This window comes from Salvelinus alpinus, chromosome 29, assembly GCF_045679555.1.
Source record: "Salvelinus alpinus chromosome 29, SLU_Salpinus.1, whole genome shotgun sequence".
In the NCBI taxonomy this organism is placed as follows: Eukaryota; Metazoa; Chordata; class Actinopteri; order Salmoniformes; family Salmonidae; genus Salvelinus; species Salvelinus alpinus.
Genome location: NC_092114.1, coordinates 39,444,421 through 39,463,261, shown reverse-complemented (window position 1 = coordinate 39,463,261; position 18,841 = coordinate 39,444,421). Strand labels below are relative to the sequence as shown.

General features: G+C 42.9%; 1 protein-coding gene across 2 annotated transcripts in view; it reads right to left on the bottom strand.

The window, feature by feature from the left end:
- Positions 1 to 16,802, bottom strand: part of LOC139558698 (sodium/potassium-transporting ATPase subunit alpha-3) — a 28,385-nt gene extending 11,583 nt beyond the window's left edge. The window contains exons 1-8 of one of the 2 annotated variants that reach the window (XM_071374020.1): positions 16,463 to 16,802; positions 16,220 to 16,291; positions 5,889 to 6,020; positions 4,715 to 4,774; positions 4,300 to 4,503; positions 3,310 to 3,423; positions 1,234 to 1,368; positions 794 to 911 (exon numbers count right to left, since the gene is read on the bottom strand). In XM_071374020.1, the coding sequence (XP_071230121.1) occupies positions 794 to 911; positions 1,234 to 1,368; positions 3,310 to 3,423; positions 4,300 to 4,503; positions 4,715 to 4,774; positions 5,889 to 6,020; positions 16,220 to 16,225 (769 nt within the window). In that variant the 5' untranslated portion in view covers positions 16,226 to 16,291; positions 16,463 to 16,802. The remainder of the gene's footprint in view (positions 1 to 793; positions 912 to 1,233; positions 1,369 to 3,309; positions 3,424 to 4,299; positions 4,504 to 4,714; positions 4,775 to 5,888; positions 6,021 to 16,219; positions 16,292 to 16,462) is intronic. The other variant, XM_071374021.1, reaches the window with a different exon arrangement.
- Positions 16,803 to 18,841: the final 2,039 nt, after the last annotated feature.

Genomic DNA, 18,841 nt, shown 5'->3' with positions numbered 1-18,841 from the left:
AAGTGTAGGCTATATAGAAATAATCACACTCACATTGAAAAATCATGAAACAAAATAATAATAAATAAATAAAAAATAATAAAATAAGGATTTATATCAGCCTAATCGAGGTGTAGATCACAATGTAAGATGGCTGCATGGGATTTCTACTAATGACCCTCGGAGCGTTCAATGGCAATGTCCACAGCAGGTATAACGATGGGGCCGCCGCTTGTGGATTCGACACAGTTACAACTCCGACGCCGCCTAAACAAAAACAAAAAGATAGGCTATGCAGTTGTCGGCTACCGCGGGTTAATGCGGATCTGATTGAATCTAGACCGTAGCTGTTTATGTATGTCGTCCTGTATTGACACTACCATTAGACCGCTGAGCCGGAGGGAGAGGATGAGGTAATATTGACACCAGATGGAGTGTTCTCAAAGATGAAAAGATGCGGACAGATGGGAAGGAAAAGGCACCTGGGGAATTGAAAGGAGCGAGAGGAAAAGAGAGGGTGTAAGAAAGCAGGAGAGAGAGAGACAGAGTGTGTGTGGGCGCTGGGTAGGGTGCTTGTTAAAATGGTGGGTGCCTTGATGCTATGGCAGCCACAATGTTCACCTTCAACCTGTTGAGGGGATAAAGAGAAAGGGAGGGAAGGAAAGAGAGAAAACAGTAGAGTGATGGGGGAATGCTGGTTATGACGACGACAGCGAGGATGAGGATTATGGCGATGGCAACGAGAAAAAGGAAAGGGGTCAGGAGGAAGAGGAGGGTGGAGATGAGGAGGATGCAGTTGCCAACACGATTGTACCTTCCACACAGTTGGTGGAGAAGAAAGCGACGTTGCGGGTCTCCAGGGGGTTGTCATGGGTACAGTCAGGTGACCTGCTCTGGGGTTCTGATTCGCCTGTCAGGGAGGAGTTATCCACCTATAGGAGAAGAACAAAATCCAGGGAACATGTTTACAATTTTAAAAAGCTTGTATGTCAAATGTGTAGGTGTGAGTGTGTGCTATATTTTAATGTGAGCCGTGTGTGTGGGGGGGGGGGGGGGGGGGGGGGGTTTAGGCTTAGGGGTTAGGTTTACAATTAGGGTTATGGTTAGAATTAGAGTTAGGAGTTAGATTTAGGAGTTAGGGTCAGGGGTTAGGTTTAGGGTTGGGAGATAGGTTTAGGAGTTAGGGCTTTAAATGTAAATACATTTTAGGTCCCCACAACAATAGTAAAACATATGCTGTGTGTGTGTGTTTACCTTGCAGCCGTGAGCAGAGACGATCCTGAGGTCGGCGGGGATCCTATCTCCTCCCTTCACCTCCACCAGGTCTCCAGCCACCACCTCCTCAGCGTTGATCTGCATCTTCTCGCCCTCACGGATCACCAGGGCTTGCTGCGGACAGAGGAACCCCAATGGTAAAGTAGGAACCATAAACCAACCATTAGCTGACTATACATACAGGTGTAACACTAGGGTAACAGTAAAACTCACCAGCAACCACAGACTGATCACAGACAAACTACACTATCACTGACCATAAACTAACCAGTAATGATGGGTTATTATGTTATAACTATGCAACTGCATAGAGATTGGCAGATGAATAACAGACTAAAGTAACCGACTAACCATTGACACTGACCATAGATGGACTGCGGATAGACAAGACGTATGAATTGCATACAGACTGACCATATGAGACAATGTCTGTGTGGCTACTAACTCACCACTGAATGGCAATATGCATCATATTCACTCGCGAAGATGTAGAATAGACGAATCCCTAACTGACCATGAATACAAGGGCCACAACAACGTCGGCTACGTGTGTTTTGAGAGGGGGGAACATCTGGATTAGGGTCACAGGTTATTTTGTGTCACTGCCACAACTACCCCACCCATAGTCATCTAGGAAAAACAAGTTAGGATTACGATTTGTTAAACACTTATGATGGGACTAATAGGATTGGAATTAGGATTATAGACACTGAGCTCTATGGTCAGGGCCGCGGGCTGATTTTTGTCTTGAGCGGAGGGTCAGGGGGACGGAACATAATTACAAATCATTTGTAGACCGCAAGAAGCCCAAACAGATGACTAAAACATAATAATTTCAAACCTTGCTTACATTTGTATATACAATCACATATATCTCTATATTATGTGTGGGAATACTTTGGAACAGATTCCCATAATTTAAATTATCACTTGGAGCTGATTTGCTGGTGTTTTTATAATCTTTTATGTCCCACAAAAAACAATCAAACAAAAAATGCTTTATTTGTTTTTGGTTCAGAAAACTCGGTTGGGGGATGGGGGGGTAGCAAATCACCGGAGGGACAAATTGGTATTGGTGGTGGTATTGTAGGAGACAAGCGGATAGGGTGGTAAGGCGATCTAACGTGTTGACCAAACTGGACACCTGCGTGCGCCATCGCGCGCATGTTGATTTTGTCCCCCCACACCAGACACGATCACCACACGCAGGTTGAAATATCAAAACAAACTCTGAACCAATTATATTAATTTGGGGGCAGGTCGAAAAGCGTTAAACATTTACAGCAATTTAGCTAACTAGTTTGCTGTTGCTAGCTAATTTGTCCTGGGATATAAACATTGGGTTGTTATTTTACCTGAAATGCACAAGGTCCTCTACTCCGACAATTAATCCACAGATGAGAAAGGAATTTGGTTTACCGTTTTGTCATCTCTCCTCCTTCCTCAGGCTTCTTATTTACTTCTTTGGAGTTTATATGGCAGTTGGCAACCAACTTTACGGTCCATTACTACAACCAACTGGAGCGTCGACGTCAGTTTATCTTTCAAATCACCCACATGGGTATATGCTCCTAAACACCAATGAGGAGATGGCACATGCTCCTAAACACCAATGAGGAGATGGCACATGCTCCTAAACACCAATGGGGAGATGGCACGTGGGTATGTGCTCTTAAAAACCAATAAGAAGATGGGAGAGGCCGGACTTGCAGAGCGTTGAGCGTCACAAATAGAACCTATTTCTATTTTAGCGCCTGGCCACGCAGACGCTCGCGAGCAGTGTGGGTGCAATGACTGAATAACATGTATGTGTACATTTATTTTGCAACGCTCGCGGACGGACGAAGAGCAGTGCTTGACTTGGGCAGGAGCTCAGCGGAGCTGAGTACCGGCACCTCAAATGTTCTACTGCTTAAGCTCCTGTTCCTCTTATAGAATATTATCTCAAAAGTATTGTGGAGCTCCTGCACCTAAATATAAACAGTATCAGCACCCAACATGAGTACTGTATTCTATTTCAGTCCAAGCCATGCACTAAAGAAGAGGTTTGTTTACCTGGGGCACCATGTTCTTGAAGGACTCCATGATTTTGGAGCTCTTGGCCTCCTGGAAGTAGGAGAAACAGCCGGTGATGATGACCACAGCCGAGAGAACGATACCCAGGTACAACTGGAGAGAGAGAACCCAGCAAACAATGTAAAAAACAAACAGTATTGGAACATTTTAACAAACGTTCTTACAACCATTGTGTCCTTCTACTAATGTTTATCAAATAACATTTTACCAGCATTCATGAGGTGTTGTCATGCTATGTTATCTGAAAAACAAATTGAAACTCAATTGGAACATTACTTAACATTGTAGGAACATTTGCTGTTTTTGCTGGGGGGAAAAAATCGAACTTAATTGTTTGATAGTGTTATTATGGTGCCTAGCTTTTTAATGAATTGAGGGTTGGTTGAAGCATATAGCTGGATCTAAAATACCACATGCCATGCAGGTTTGAGGTCAATTCAGAGTTGAATTGGGAATGGCTGATGAATTCCAATTCAGTTCTTGAATTGAAATAGTAAACGGGATGCAGAATTATTTGAATTTGACTTTGAATTAATGGGAATATATAGGATAGGAAATACATCATTGATACATTCAATGAAATTCAAATGCCTCATTTAGTATTACCCGGGTACAACTGGAGAGAGAGAGAGCAAGGAGAGAGAGACATAAATATTGTTTAACCATTTATCATTTTAGACAGTGCCTATATTTCCCATTCATTTGGGGTTGGTTGAGGCATATAGCTGGATCTAAGAAACACATGGGACATTGAACTCATATCAACAGTAGACCACTAGACACTTAATTGAGTTTGCCAAATCTTTTAGTGCCAAGTAGGAATCAGCCACAACCTCACAAGTTGAATCTTAATGCTACATTTTGGAAACACTACATTAAGCTGAACCAAAAAGGCCATGTATACCTTTGCATCCCTTTATCCCCTGCCAAGTGATGATGGGGGCCATTTTGTATGTGTCTGTCACTCACATTGTCTCCGGCGGGCTCATCCTCGGTGGCGGCTTGGATGGCGTAGGCCAAGAAACAGAGGATGGCGCCAGTCCACAGCAGGATGGAGAAGCCACCGAACAGCTGGCGACAGAACTTGACCCACTCGGGGGTGGTGGGGGGAGGTGTGAGGGCGTTGGGGCCGTCTCGAGCCAGGTACTCAGCGGCCTTAGCGTTGGTCAGACCCTGAGGAGGGGGGCGAGAAAGGAGGGAGAGGGAGAGAGGAAGGAGAGGGATTGCTGTTAAAATGGTACAACCTTGGGCATCATTTGTGATGTGGTTGTTGGCTAGCTAGATATTTTGTGTGATAACTGATATTTCCTTTAATGTTACAATATATTTCATTTTAAAAGCCCCAACACAGGTTTTGAGAAAACTCTTGAGGTGATGAACTTACCTGGACTATATCAGTAGCGTACTTCTGGCATACCTCCTCGATGGACATCTTGTGTTCCGTCTAAAATTAAAAAGTAAAAAACATTGAATAAAACTCTAGTTTTAACTAAATATTTGCAAATATATTGTGAATAGCGCTTGGGGATATTTTAAGGCTGTGTTTCAGAAGGATATTCATATTATCATGGTTTGGCCATATGCCTCATGTCATGTTTACTCTCGCTCCCCCTCTCCGGCGCTCGACGTCGCCAGTTGTCTCATCATTACGCACACCTGCCACCATCGCTACGCGTACCTGCGCCTCATGACACTCACCTGGACTCCATCACCTTGCTGATTCCCTCCCCTATATCTGTCACTCCCCTTGGTTCTTTCCTCAGGTGTTATTGACTCTGTTTCTGTTTGTTTTCATGTCTGTACACATTTCGTGTTTCTTGTTTTGTGCTATGTTCGATTTATTATTACATTTGCACTCCCTGTACTTGCTTCCCGACTTCCAGCGTACACGTTATACCTCATAACAGAGTACATTCTCTTCAAACAGGATTAGTTTACATTGGCATTGCCTCTAACCACAAACTATTCATACAAAATATAAATCCTTTGTTTGACACCCATGAGATTCACTTACTGCCACCAATAAAATAGATTTTCAGGAATACAGACTACCAAAATCCATTGTCCAATCATCTGAGAAGTGATCGTTTTGTTGTCGCAAGCAGAATAAACAAAGACTGCCCACTGGGAACACATTGGTTGAATACATTTTTATTTTATTTAACTAGGCAAGTCAGTTAAGAACAAATTCTTATTTACAATGACAGCCTAGGAACAGTGGGTTAACTGCCTTGTTCAGGGGCAGAATGACAGATACATTTTTTACCTTGTCAGCTCGGGGATTCAATCTCGCAACCTTTCGGGTTACTGGCCCAACACTCTAACCACTACGCTACCCGCCGCCCAGTGGGTGCTCTTTAGCATTGTGTTTCTCAGCCTTTTATTATACTATGGTCTGGCAAGTTATGGTCCTTCCTTCTTAGATTAAAACTAGCACTTTGGACTCAATTGGTCTCAGCCAACCATCTGAGGGACCAGTTAGCAACATTCCAGAACACACTGCTCTAGGGCACGGTGCACGGACAGGAAACAGGAAGTAGGAATTATGCACTACATACCAAGGGAACTTCCTTCTTCAGTTCATCCATGTCCTTGGTCTTCTTGTCCGCCTTGGAGTTCGCCTTCTTGGGGGACTCCTTCTCTTCCTTCTCCGTCGTGGTGGCCACACGGTAGCTGTCTGACCGTCCATACTGAAAGACAAACACAGAGAGAAAACAGATCCCTGACCAGTCCATATTTTATATAGAAAAAGGTTGGGTTAATACACAGTGTGGGTTAGCTAATCCTAAATCCACAATTTTAGGCTTTGAACGCGTCAATGCTGCCCTAGTAACTTTGAGTTTTGCAGTGACTTGGGCTTTCTGGTGCCAGTGTAGACTTTGATCTGAAGCCATTCTTGTGATTATTGTGACTTTGCCATTGTAATTGTTTGTAAGCTTGTGAGGTCTAAAATGAATCTATGATCGTATGCTATCCATTTGTTTTTTGTATGCTGTTCTTTGTATGCCATTTTAATATTTGAGAATTAACCAATGATATTAGGCCACTCTTGGCCATGATTACAGACACCTGTGTATCTTTTGACACTATATAAACGAGTCATCCCGCAGTGTTTGTGATTATACCCTGATGAAGACAGCTTGGCTGTCGAAACATTGGATATTACATTTTAGCACCTGAGCTCCTAGAGTGTGCGGCTCTCCTTTATTTTCAAGTTTTCTACTCCGCTAGCCAGCACCTCGCCTAAATAGGTGTGCGTTTCTTTTTCTTCTAGACAGCTGGAATCCTACCTGCACCACAAGCTAAGCCACAACTTGATAGGAATTCACGCACTCAGATAATATCACTGTTAGCTACTTGAGTGGAGGCCACAATCAAACAAGCAAACAGAGAATTAAGTGCACGGCTGCCATAATTATATGGTTGGGCAAAGCTCCCTAAATATTTGCCACTCTAGCTTTGTATACTCCACATGAAAATGGTGAAAATTATAACAGCCAGGAAATGTATAACATGGTCCAGAATGGAAGGTTTTTCTAATCAAGACCTAATGGTTATGGTTTAAAACTAGGCTACTTTACTTTACTAGGTGTCTCCTACAGGTGGTGAGCTCTCCAAATTCCCATCATTTGAGAGTGTTTTATTTCCCCAATTTAATGATTCCCAACATTAAAATGCATTTCATTTTGACATGGTATGGTCCAAGGAGTGACCAAGTGTACAATATTTACAGTAAACGGCCATTTTGGGATTCTCTTGTCAGATCGGTTTTGGTATCGCAACAGGAAGGCTGCATTCGAGTCAGCTGTCTTTTATGGTATAGATTTTTTTTTTACCTGATTGAAGGCTTTTTATTTTAAATATTGAAGGTTGAAGTCTGAACTTTGTAAATATGTACAGTGATAAACGTCGCTTTGGAACATTAGCTCAATTTTGTAAATAAATCGAACCACTTCTACCCGCCCGCCTCCTGCTGCTTACCCTTATGACTCCTACAAGGTCCCTATTTTACAGTCAGTGACATGTCAGTGATTGCCTACATTACAAAGGCACCCAAACATGGTTCCTTCCTCTACCATTCCCTCTCTCAATTACTCCCTCCACACCCAACCTCTCTTTCACTCTTTCTGTCTAACCTTTCATTTCTCTCTCTCTCTCCCACACTCTCTTTAAATGTCTCCCTCTTTCTCTCGTCATGGACAATACAAGCCTTGTGAGAGTACAGTGCCACAGTGAGAGGGACCTCACATGGTCGTTTCTATGAAAAGCGCATGACGGTGGCCCTGTGGCCCCAGGTGCCGTGATGGTCAGAGACCACAGAAAGTCCTGAAAACGTCCTTAGAGGAGAAATGGTCCATGATACTAAATGTGTTATACTATGTGCCTTATATGTGCCTGTATGTGTTTATATACCTCTTATACTGTATGTCTATATACTGTACAATGAGTATACAAAACATAAAGAACACCTGCTCTTTCCATGACATAGACTGACCAGGGGAATCCAGGTGAAAACTATATTCCCATATTGATGTCACTTGTTAAATCTACTTCAGTCAGTGTAGATGAAGGCGAGGAGGATTTTTAAGCCTTGAGACAATTGAGACATGGATTGTGTATGTGTCACCTTAATTGGGGCGAACGGGCTCGTGTTAATAGCTGGAGCGTAATAAGTGGAATGCTATCAAATACATCAATGCCAGTCCATTCGCTCCGTTCCAGGCATTATTATGAGCCGTCCTCCCCTCAGCAGCCTCCACTGGTGTGTGTGCCATTCAGAGGGTCAATGGGCACATTTAAGTGCCTTTGAACTGGGTATGGTAGTAGGTGCCAGGCCCGACGAATTGAAGCTGTTCCGAGGGCAAAAGTGGAAGTGCAACTCAATATTAGGAAGGTGTTCTTAATGTTTTGTATACTCAGTGTATGTGCCTGTGTTTACGGCCCTAAAACACACAAAAGGCAATTTATCGTCTGAACTTTAATCACAGTAAGACAGTAAAAGACACTATGAGCAGACTTTGGGTTTGGTCACTGATACATTCATGTTGTATCCATCTTGTGCAGTCTACAAGGTAATCACATTTCATGGTTGAATTACAGTCTTCATCGCTCGATCAAAGACTAGACATTGCCACTGGGAGCGATTCAAGCAGACAATGACAGAGATTCAAAGATACACTGGGAGAGATTCAAGCAGACAATGAAAGAGATTCAAAGAGACACTGGGAGAGACTCAAAGACATATTGGGAGAGATTCAAAGAGACACTGGGAGAGACTCAAAGATACACTGGGAGAGATTCAAAGAGACACTGGGAGAGACTCAAAGAGACACTGGGAGAGATTCAAAGAGACACTGGGAGAGACTCAAATAGACACTGGGAGAGATTCAAAGAGACACTGGGAGAGACTCAAATAGACACTGGGAGAGACTCAAAGAGACACTGGGAGAGATTCAAAGAGACACTGGGAGAGACTCAAAGAGACACTGGGAGAGACTCAAAGAGACACTGGGAGAGACTCAAAGAGACACTGGGAGAGACTCAAAGAGACACTGGGAGAGATTCAAAGAGACACTGGGAGAGACTCAAAGAGACACTGGGAGAGACTCAAAGAGACACTGGGAGAGACTCAAAGAGACACTGGGAGAGATTCAAAGAGACACTGGGAGAGACTCAAAGAGACACTGGGAGAGACTCAAAGAGACACTGGGAGAGATTCAAAGAGACACTGGGAGAGATTCAGAGACACTGGGAGAGACTCAAAGAGACACTGGGAGAGATTCAAAGAGACACTGGGAGAGATTCAAAGATACATTGGGAGAGATTCAAAGAGACACTGGGAGAGATTCAAAGAGACACTGGGAGAGACTTAAAGAGACACTGGGAGAGATTCAAAGATACACTGGGAGAGACTCAAAGAAACACTGGAAGAGATTCAAAGAGATATTGGGAGAGACTCAAAGAGATATTGGGAGAGATTCAACGAGATATTGGGAGAGATTCAAAGATACACTGGGAGAGACTCGAAGACATATTGAGAGAGATTCAAAGAGACATTGGAAGAGACTCAAAGAGATATTGGGAGAGATTCAAAGAGATATTGGGAGAGATTCAAACAGACACTGGAAGAGAATCAAAGAGATATTGGGAGAGATTCAGAGACACTGGGAGAGACTCAAAGAGATATTGGGAGAGATTCAAAAGATAGAGATACAGAACCTGTCCTATCAGACAACTCCAAATCATTGTATCAGAGCTAAATCACACAGCCTGAGACTTTACAAGATATGCATCACAGGAGCCTTTGGTGGTTCATTTTCCTACTGCATCTCCTTCTGTTTCCCATCATGTAACACAAACAAACCAGGAAGGACCCCTGAGTCCTCCACAGGAGAGCCAAAATGTCATCCACTAAACACCGAAGTCGCCTAGCCCACCACTGGTTGACTATGCTAATAGTCCCCTTACATCCACTTGCTCTCAAATTAATTACAACAAATCCATAGGGAAGGGGGTCGTGAGGGGACATTTGGGGGTGCTCTTACCTGGTATTACTGTACACCAGGGGAGGCTCCTCAGAGGAGGAAGGGGAGGACCATCTTCCTCAGTGAATTTCATACAAATTAAAATAGTAAGACATTAAAAAAGTTCTCCTTTTTGGATAAAACGATACTAAATATATTCAAGTCACCAAATAATTGATTAAAACACACTGTTTTGAAATGAAGGTCTACAGTAGCCTCAACAGCACTCTGTAGGGTAGCATCATAGTGTAGCCCAGGCCTGGGCAACTCCAGTCCTTGGGGGCCTGATTGGTGTCACACTTTTGCCCCAGCCCCAGCTAACACACCTGACTCCAATAATCAACAAATCATGGTCTTCAGTTAAAAATGCAATTAGTTTAAATCAGCTGTGTTTGCTAGCGATGGGGGAAATGTGTGACACCAATCAGGCCCCTGAGGACTGGAATTGCCCAGGCCTGGTGTAGCCGGAGGACAGCTAGTTTCCAACCTCCTCTGGGTATATGGGAGACCAGATGCTGCTGGAAGTGGTGTTGGAGGGCCAGTAGGAGGCACTCTTTCCTCTGGTCTGAAAAATATCCCAATGCCCCAGGGCAGTGATTGGGGACACTGCCCTGTGTAGGGTGCCGTCTTTCGGATGGGACGTTAAACGGGTGTCCTGACTCTCTGAGGTCATTAAAGATCCCATGGCACTTATCGTAAGAGTAGGGGTGTTAACCCCGGTGTCCTGGCTAAATTCCCAATCTGGCCCTCAAACCATCATGGTCACCTAATAATCCCCAGTTTATAATTGGCTCATTCATCCCCCTCCTCTCCCCTGTAACTATTCCCCAGGTCGTTGCTGCAAATGAGAACGTGTTCTCAGTCAACTTACCTGGTAAAATAACGGTAAAATAAATAAATAAAAAATATTGACTTCAATACAAAACCTAGGAGGCTCATGGTTCTTACCTCCTTCCATAGACTTACACAGTAATTATGACGACTTCCGGAGGACGTCCTCCAACCTATCAGAACTCTTGCAGCATGAACTGACATGTGGTCCACCCAATCAAAGGATCAGAGAATGAATCTAATACTGAAAGCATAAGCTACCGCTATTTAGCACTGTTGTGCATAAAATATGGTGAGTAGTTGACTCAGAGAGAAAGACAATAGTTGAACAGTTTTGAACAAAGTAATTTCTTTAAAAAATGAAGGAAAAGCAAGAGAGAGAGAGCACTATCTATATTTTGTTGTATTTTTTTACTTTCATTTTCACCTAGCTAGTGAATGCAGCTAGCTAGTTTAGCCTACTCAAACACCCGGCTCAAACAGAGAGGGATGCTATGTTAATACTAGAACTCTTCCAAGTCAAGGTAAGATTTTGGTTTTATAATTTTTTTGCCAATGGGGCCCGCTGCTAAACTGCTTGCTGACTGTACACTGTACTGCATATTGTAGTGGGTTTACAAACGCTTTAGTTCTAGTAGCTATGTTGACTAGCTATGGCGTAAGCTAATATGGTGACACTGATGTAGGCTGTGTGTAGCGGTTAGAGGTTATGATATGAAGGTTTGGTTTGGAAAGGTTTTTTCACCTGGAATATGAATGACAGTAATCCAATAGGCTGTAATAGAAATAGTCCCTTTGTAGTCCATGATTGTCTATAGACCCTGCCACATACGTCTTGTGTCTGAGCCGTTGAATTGCGACTCCACTTTGTCCCTATACTGACGTTGTGCCTTTTTGATAACTACACTGTTTGTATTCGGCCATATTCCCAGTCATCTTGCCATGGTTAAATGCGGTGGTGCGCGTTTTCAGTTTTGCGCAAATGCTGCCATCTATCTACAGTTTCTGGTTCATTTTAATAAAATGTTTAAATGTAACCTTTATTTAACTAGGCATGTCAGTTAAGAACAAATTCTTACTTACAATGACGTCCTACTCCAGCCAAACCCGAACGACACTGGGCCAATTGTGCGCCGCCGTATGGGAACAACTATTGATTTATAACCAAAGAGAGTTACTGCAAGTCGCAAAGAATACAGGAGCTGCCTTCACTATTCCAGCACCATTTCAACTTGATCATTTCAACATCATCAAATCACCTCTACAGGAATAAATATCTCTCCAGGAAGAAGGGCAGGGGTGAATGTTTTATGATTAACTACTCATGGTTTGATTGTGATAATGTACAGGAACTCAAGTCCTTTTGTTCACCGGACCTAGAATACCTCACAATCAAATGCTGACCGTATTACCTCCCAAGATAATTCTCTTTAGTTATAGTCACAGCCTTGTATATTTCTCCTCAAGCCGATACCACAATGGCCCTCAAAGAACTTCACTGGACTTTATGCAAACTGGAAACCACATATCCTGAGGCCGCATGTATTGTAGCTGGGGATTTTTACAAAGCAAATTTGAGGAAAACACTATCGAAGTTCTATAGTACTCGCCCTGCTAAAACACTCGACCACTGCTACTCCAACTTCCGGGATGCCTACAAAGCCCTCAACTGCCCTCCCTTTGGGAAATCTGATCACGACCCCGTTTTGCTCCTCCCTTCCTATAAGCAGGAACTCAAAGGCAGGAACTTACTGTTGGGCCAGTAACCGAAAGGTTGCGAGATTGAATCCCCGAGCTGACAAGGTAAAAAAATTATCTGTCATTCTGCCCCTGAACAAGGCAGTTAACCCACTGTTCCTAGGCTGTCATTGTAAATAAGAATTTGTTCTTAACTGACTTGCCTAGTTAAAAAAAGGTTAAATTAAAAAAAATTAAATGTGTTTAGTGGTACAAAAAATGTCGGAAACATTAACTTGCTTGACCATGCTGTAGGTCTGTTACATGCAATATGCTTTGTGGACTTCATCGGACAGAGGTTGCTATCCCGTTTTGTAATAAAACAAAGATGTGGTTGAATTGTCTCAGCCTTTAGGCCTATATACCACGGTCGCAAGGCATATGACTTAACTTATAGAGCAAACAACGCACTGCTACTGCTGATGAAAGGCCTACTACTCATCCCGTGAGATCAACTGTCGACACAAATTAGGGCCGACTAAAGGAATAACTGTATTGGCCAGTGCCAATAATTTCATTGGCCAGTGCTATCCGTAATCCTTGAGATGTCCCTTCCCTTACCCCAACCCTAAACTTAACCATAAACATAACCTGAATTTTAGCCTTAACCCTTTTAAATTTCAACTTCAGCGGGGGGTAGAGACGTCCCAAGGGTACTGAAAAGCACGGACCATATTTCATCACAAACCATGAATCATGACATCATCGGCTTAAGGAAGGATACAGTGCATTCGGAAGGATTTCAGACCTCTTGACTTTTTCCACATTTTGTTACGTTACAGCCTTATTCTAAAATGGATTCAATAAATGCATTTCCTCATCAATCTATACACGATACCCCAAATTGACAAAGCGAAAACAGGTTTTTAGATTTTTTCAAATTTATGACAAACATAAAACTAAAATACCTTATTTCCATAAGTATTCAGACCCTTTGCTATGAGACTCGAAATTGAGCTCAGGTGCATCCTGTTTCCATTGATCATCCTTGAGATGTTTCTACAACTTGATTGTAGACCACCTGTGGTAAATTCAATTGATTGGACATGATTGGGAAAGGCACACATCTGTCTACATAAGGTCCCACATTCAACAGTGCATGTCAGAGCTCCGAGATAGGATTGTGTCGAGGCACAGATCTGGGGAAGGGTACCAAAAAATGGCCGAGCTGGCCGCACGGCCAAACTGTGCAATATGGTGAAAAGGGCCTTGATCAGCGAGGTGAACAAGAACCAGAGGGTCAGTCCTCAAGAACACAGTGGCCTCCATCATTCTTAAATGGAAGATGCTTGGAACCACCAAGACTCTTCATAGAGCTGGCAATCAGGGGAGAAGGGCCTTAGTCAGGGAGGTGACCAAGAACCCGATGGTCACTCTAAGTTCCTCTGTGGAGATGGGAGAAGCTTCCAGAAGGACAACCATCTCTGCAGCATACCACCAATCAGGCCTTTATGGTAGAGTAGCCAGATGGAAGCCATTCCACAGTAAAAGGCACATGACAGCATGCTTGGAGTTTGCCAAAAGGCACCTAAAGACTCACAGATCATGAGAAATAAGATTCTCTGGTCTGATGAAACCAAGACTGAACTCTTTGGCCTGAATGCCAAGCGTCACTTCTGGAGGAAACCTGGCACAATCCTTAAGGTGAAGCAAGATGGTGGCAACATCATGCTGTGGGGATGTTTTTTAGCAGCAGTGACTTGGAGACTAGTCAGAATTGAGGGAAAGATGAATGGAGCAAAGTACAGAGGTCCTTGACGAAAGCCTACTCCAGAGCGCTCAGGACCTCAGACTGGGGCAAAGGTTCACTTTCCAACAGGACAACGACCCTAAGCACACAGCCAAGACAACGCAGGAATGGCTTCGGGACAAGTCTCTAAATGTCCTTGAGTGACCCAGCCAGAGCCCGGATTTGAACTAGATCGAACATCTCTGGAGAGACCTGAAAATAGCTGTGCAGCGACACTCCCCATCCAACCTGACAGAGCTTGAGAGGATCTGCAGAGAAGAATGTGAGATACTACCAAAATACAGGTGTGCCACGCATGTAGCGTCATACCCAAGAAGACTTGAGGCTGTAATCGCAGCCAAAGGCGCTTCAACAAAGTACAGTAAAGGGTCTGAATACTTATGTAAATGTAATCTTTCAGTTTCTTTTCCAAAATGTTCTAAAAATCGTTTTTTGCTTAGTCATTATGGGGTATTGTGTGTAGATTTTTTTATCCATTTTAGAATAAGGCTGTAATGTAACAAAATAGGGAAAAATCAAGGGGTCTGAATACTTTCCGAACGCACTGTATACAACGATGAATAGGAACATTTTGTCCTTTTTGCCATGACTAATCAACAGGGTTTTGGCAGTCTGTGTCACCACTACACCGAGTCAAAATGGAAGATAGAAATAAGCAAGATTTTCTGTTACAACCAGTCACTGGCATGCTTGATTATTAGGCTATGACAACCTCCCTAACCCATATCAACATGGGGGAACTGGGCATCCATTTTGGCGCAACAGTCTGCGTTAATTGGTACCCCAACCGAACCTCTCCACTAATTCCCTATCTGTATATCCATAACCAACGACTGTCACAGTTTCAGTGACTTAATATATGACTCTGTAGGATGGGTATAAAACAAGTGGTGGACAACAATTCCAATATTCCAATTCAAGCATTTAGTATCCCACCCCCACCCTCTGAGTGTGTCCCTGTGGCCTCCTCATCAATTACAAATGGCAGTCATGGAGGCCATCACTGTGCCATAAAAGCAAGAGGTCTAAAAGTGAAACAATATTATGACAACTAGGCTAATAATGTAATGAAATTAGGCCTATTAATAGATCATCAGATTTAGAGGATGGATAAGGCATCCGTCTTGCATCCCCATTGCCTTCCTTCTGTAGACTAACCTAAATATTCCTAAATATTGTAATTCTTCTTGACAATTTGTCTATGTGCCATTCAAGTTCAATGGAATACATACAAAAAAGTAGAGAATGGCCAAAAAAACATCTGGCTAATTTGGGATTTAGGTTTGGCGAACAGCTTGTTTTCAATTTGTCACGAGGAACAGATTGCGCGCCTTTGCCCCACCGGCGACACGTTCCTTTTAATCGCCCAACAGAGTTCATCCCTCCGTAGCCTACATATGTTTAGTGATATAATTAAGCAATAAGGCCAATATACCACTGCTAAGGGCTGTGTCCAGGCACTTCGCGGAGCTATTATAAATTGGTCACCAACATAATTAGAGTAGTAAAAATACATGCTTTATCATACCCGTGGAATACCACGGCTGTCAGCCAATCAGCATTCAGGGCTCGAACCACCCAGTTTATAATCAAAATTTGGGACCAGATTCTCCTCTCCCGGTAACTAAATTATGCCGCACCCGCTGGCGGCTGGAGAGGAGAGGAGTGGAAGTGCGCAGCGGATCGGTTCGAGCGCAATTCGGAAAACGGTGCAGATAGCAGATTAGAACAATGTCAGTAATGTTTCTATTTAACACTTTAACAGAAGAATAGACAGCGATGAAATGTATTGGGCTGTAATTCGTCCAATTGCATTGAATCAACATAGAAATAGCTACCCTTCATGCGTTTAACTGTCATGCAAGTAAAGTCACACCAATTTGCAATAGTTTCACAAGCCATCGAAATCCAATAGTGGTTAATGTCATTCCAATATGATATTTCTTCCACATTTGAACCCTTTTGAGGTGAGTTACACATGTCTCATATGCTACTACAGCTATCCATTCATAAACGCATTTTTACGCACAATGGAAATAACTCTTACCCCCATCTCGGCGCAGTCAGTCGGGTATCCACAGCAGATGAAAAGGTTTTAGGCTGGATTCCACCGGAGTAGCTGATAGTATAGTGTAGAAACAGAAGAGAGAACTGTAACTGTACAATTTAAGAAGAACAAATGCTCTTCTTCCAGACGCTATTGGCTATTGTTCTAATAATACATGATCAGATCTCATTCATAAGAGGAACGGCACAGAAATACATGAGAAGGCAACGTTTCATTGAATACCTTTTTTAAAAGGGGCCGTTTTAGGTGTAAAATTATCAAATTAAAGGCAGTTTAGCAATACGCGTTGCTCTGTATCATGCGAAAATTATACCCAGTGAAATTGAAGAGCCGAGCCGCTTGTTTACGGTATTCGATTCTGTCTCCCTCCGCTGTTATGCTCAGCTGCCGTGCCACTCCCTTTCCACGCTCCCCAATACTCCTCGTGTGAAAGAAGCGCCAGTGGGTGTGTGAGATGCACTACCCTGGACCCACAAAGCAGGATAGACCTATTGCAAGTGTGCTATGTAATCAGTCTCACTCGTAACTATAATCCACCCACAGACCATTCTTTGCCCCAATAGGTCGCATAACAAACAGACAATTGAGAGATCACCAGTCCAATTCTGTTTCAGGATGTTCAGACAAAGGGCCAATAGAAGTGAGAGAAGACTTGATAGTTCAAAAGAACAGCTGTCTAACAACTATGAAAACGCTCTTAAGTTGTAGTTTGCTTGACAGTTAGCCTCCCTCACACATGAAATTGCAATCTCTTGAGAGATGACGGACTTAACAATACATGAATGATGTTATGAATCTCTTCTGCAGCTATAAATACAAAGGCTCTGCTCAAGTCTGTCATCCATATATCTGGAACATATGAACAGGCTATTCAATGTCCCTCCCCAATGACCAATCTGTCTCAACACTGTAGTGTTCCTCTCAGCTACCTCCGCCCAAAACTCCCACTGTCAAGTGTGGTCTCCATGGAGATTTGATAAGCGTCTCTTATCACGCCACACCAAAGTTAGTTGTTGCGCCTTGCATGTAAATGCCATGCGAACATTCCAGAGAGAACACACACTCAATCATCTGATATCATTGTATTGTTCAACGCACTTGAATGCATAAGTCTCTGGCTTTACAAGTGTATTTTTGAATCCAACACCTGCTGTTGAGTAGCCTGGGTACCCGTCTCTGTAGCTTACATTCCACTCCTTGCCTCTCCGTGCCACTCCTTGCCTTTGGCAAATAATAGGAGTGGCAAGGAGTGGAATGAATGTAAACTAAAACGACTGGTACCCAGACTAGCTGTTGAGAGTTCAAGTTTTGTTTTTGGAACCTTCAAACCGGGTGAATACCTGGAGTTCCTGGAAAGAACAAAGGGATTTGTGTTTTGTGATTATTTGTGCGCGCGTGTGTGTGTGTGTGTGTGTGTGTGTGTGTGTGTGTGTGTGTGTGTGTGTGTGTGTGTGTGTGTAACTGTGTAACTTTTTGTGTGTGTAATAGGGAATATTTAAGATGAATAAAGTGAATATCCAGTTAAGAGTAATTAACACAATGCTTAGCATATCTATATGTTTTCCCTTTATGTAATAATGATTCCAAGTGTTCTATTTGTGACACTCATTAATTTATGTCACGGGTTGATGGTCATTAGACTTGTTACTGAATGTTGTGGATTGTTCTCATATCGTTTGATAGTGATGGACGTCAGAGGTACAAGGACCGAGGACATACTGACATATAAACTGTGATTCTGTAGCAACTGGCAAGGTCATTGTCTTTTCTTGAGTTGGTAGACAACATTTTGCGCTGTCTGATTAATGTAAAAGAACCTTCTCAGAGAAGGCACATTAGACATGTTCTATGCTGCCGTGCTGGAGGTGTCTATCTCTCTTTGGCAACTTGTAATAAACTAAACCAGATAGATTTCTGATTGACTTTATCAAGGACTGCGCTCCTTTTTGTTTCACCTGGGAATACCCTTAAAGTGTTTTTTTTTGGGGGGGGGGGTTATTTTTGGAACATTCCTATTTATTTGTCTCAAATGTATTTTATGCAATCTTATCTCACCACCCAGAACCATAACTTACAAGTTGACAGCTACATTTGACATTTTAGTCATTTAGATGCTCTTTTCCAGAGCAACTTACAATCTGTGAATTCCATCAGAGCTACAGGAGGTGAGAGGAGGACACACACCCACACACACACACACACACACACACCACACACACACACACACACACACACACACACACACACACACACACACACACACACACACACACACACACACACACACACACACACAGTCTTGTAAACCTAACCCTAATTTTAACCCGAAAACCTCACCTTAACACTAACACTAAAAACTAACCATAAAACTAACCCTAACCCTAAACCTAACAATAACCCTAATTCAAACCTTAACCCTGAACAACCTAGAAATAGCATTTAACCTTATGGGGACTAACAAAATGTCCCCAGTTGGTCACATTTTTGATTGTTTACTATTCTTGTGGGGACCACTGGTCCCCACAAGTATAGTTAAGCAGGTCCACACACACAGACTGAGCAGACTAGGTCTGGATTTTCACTGACCCTCTCTCTATATCT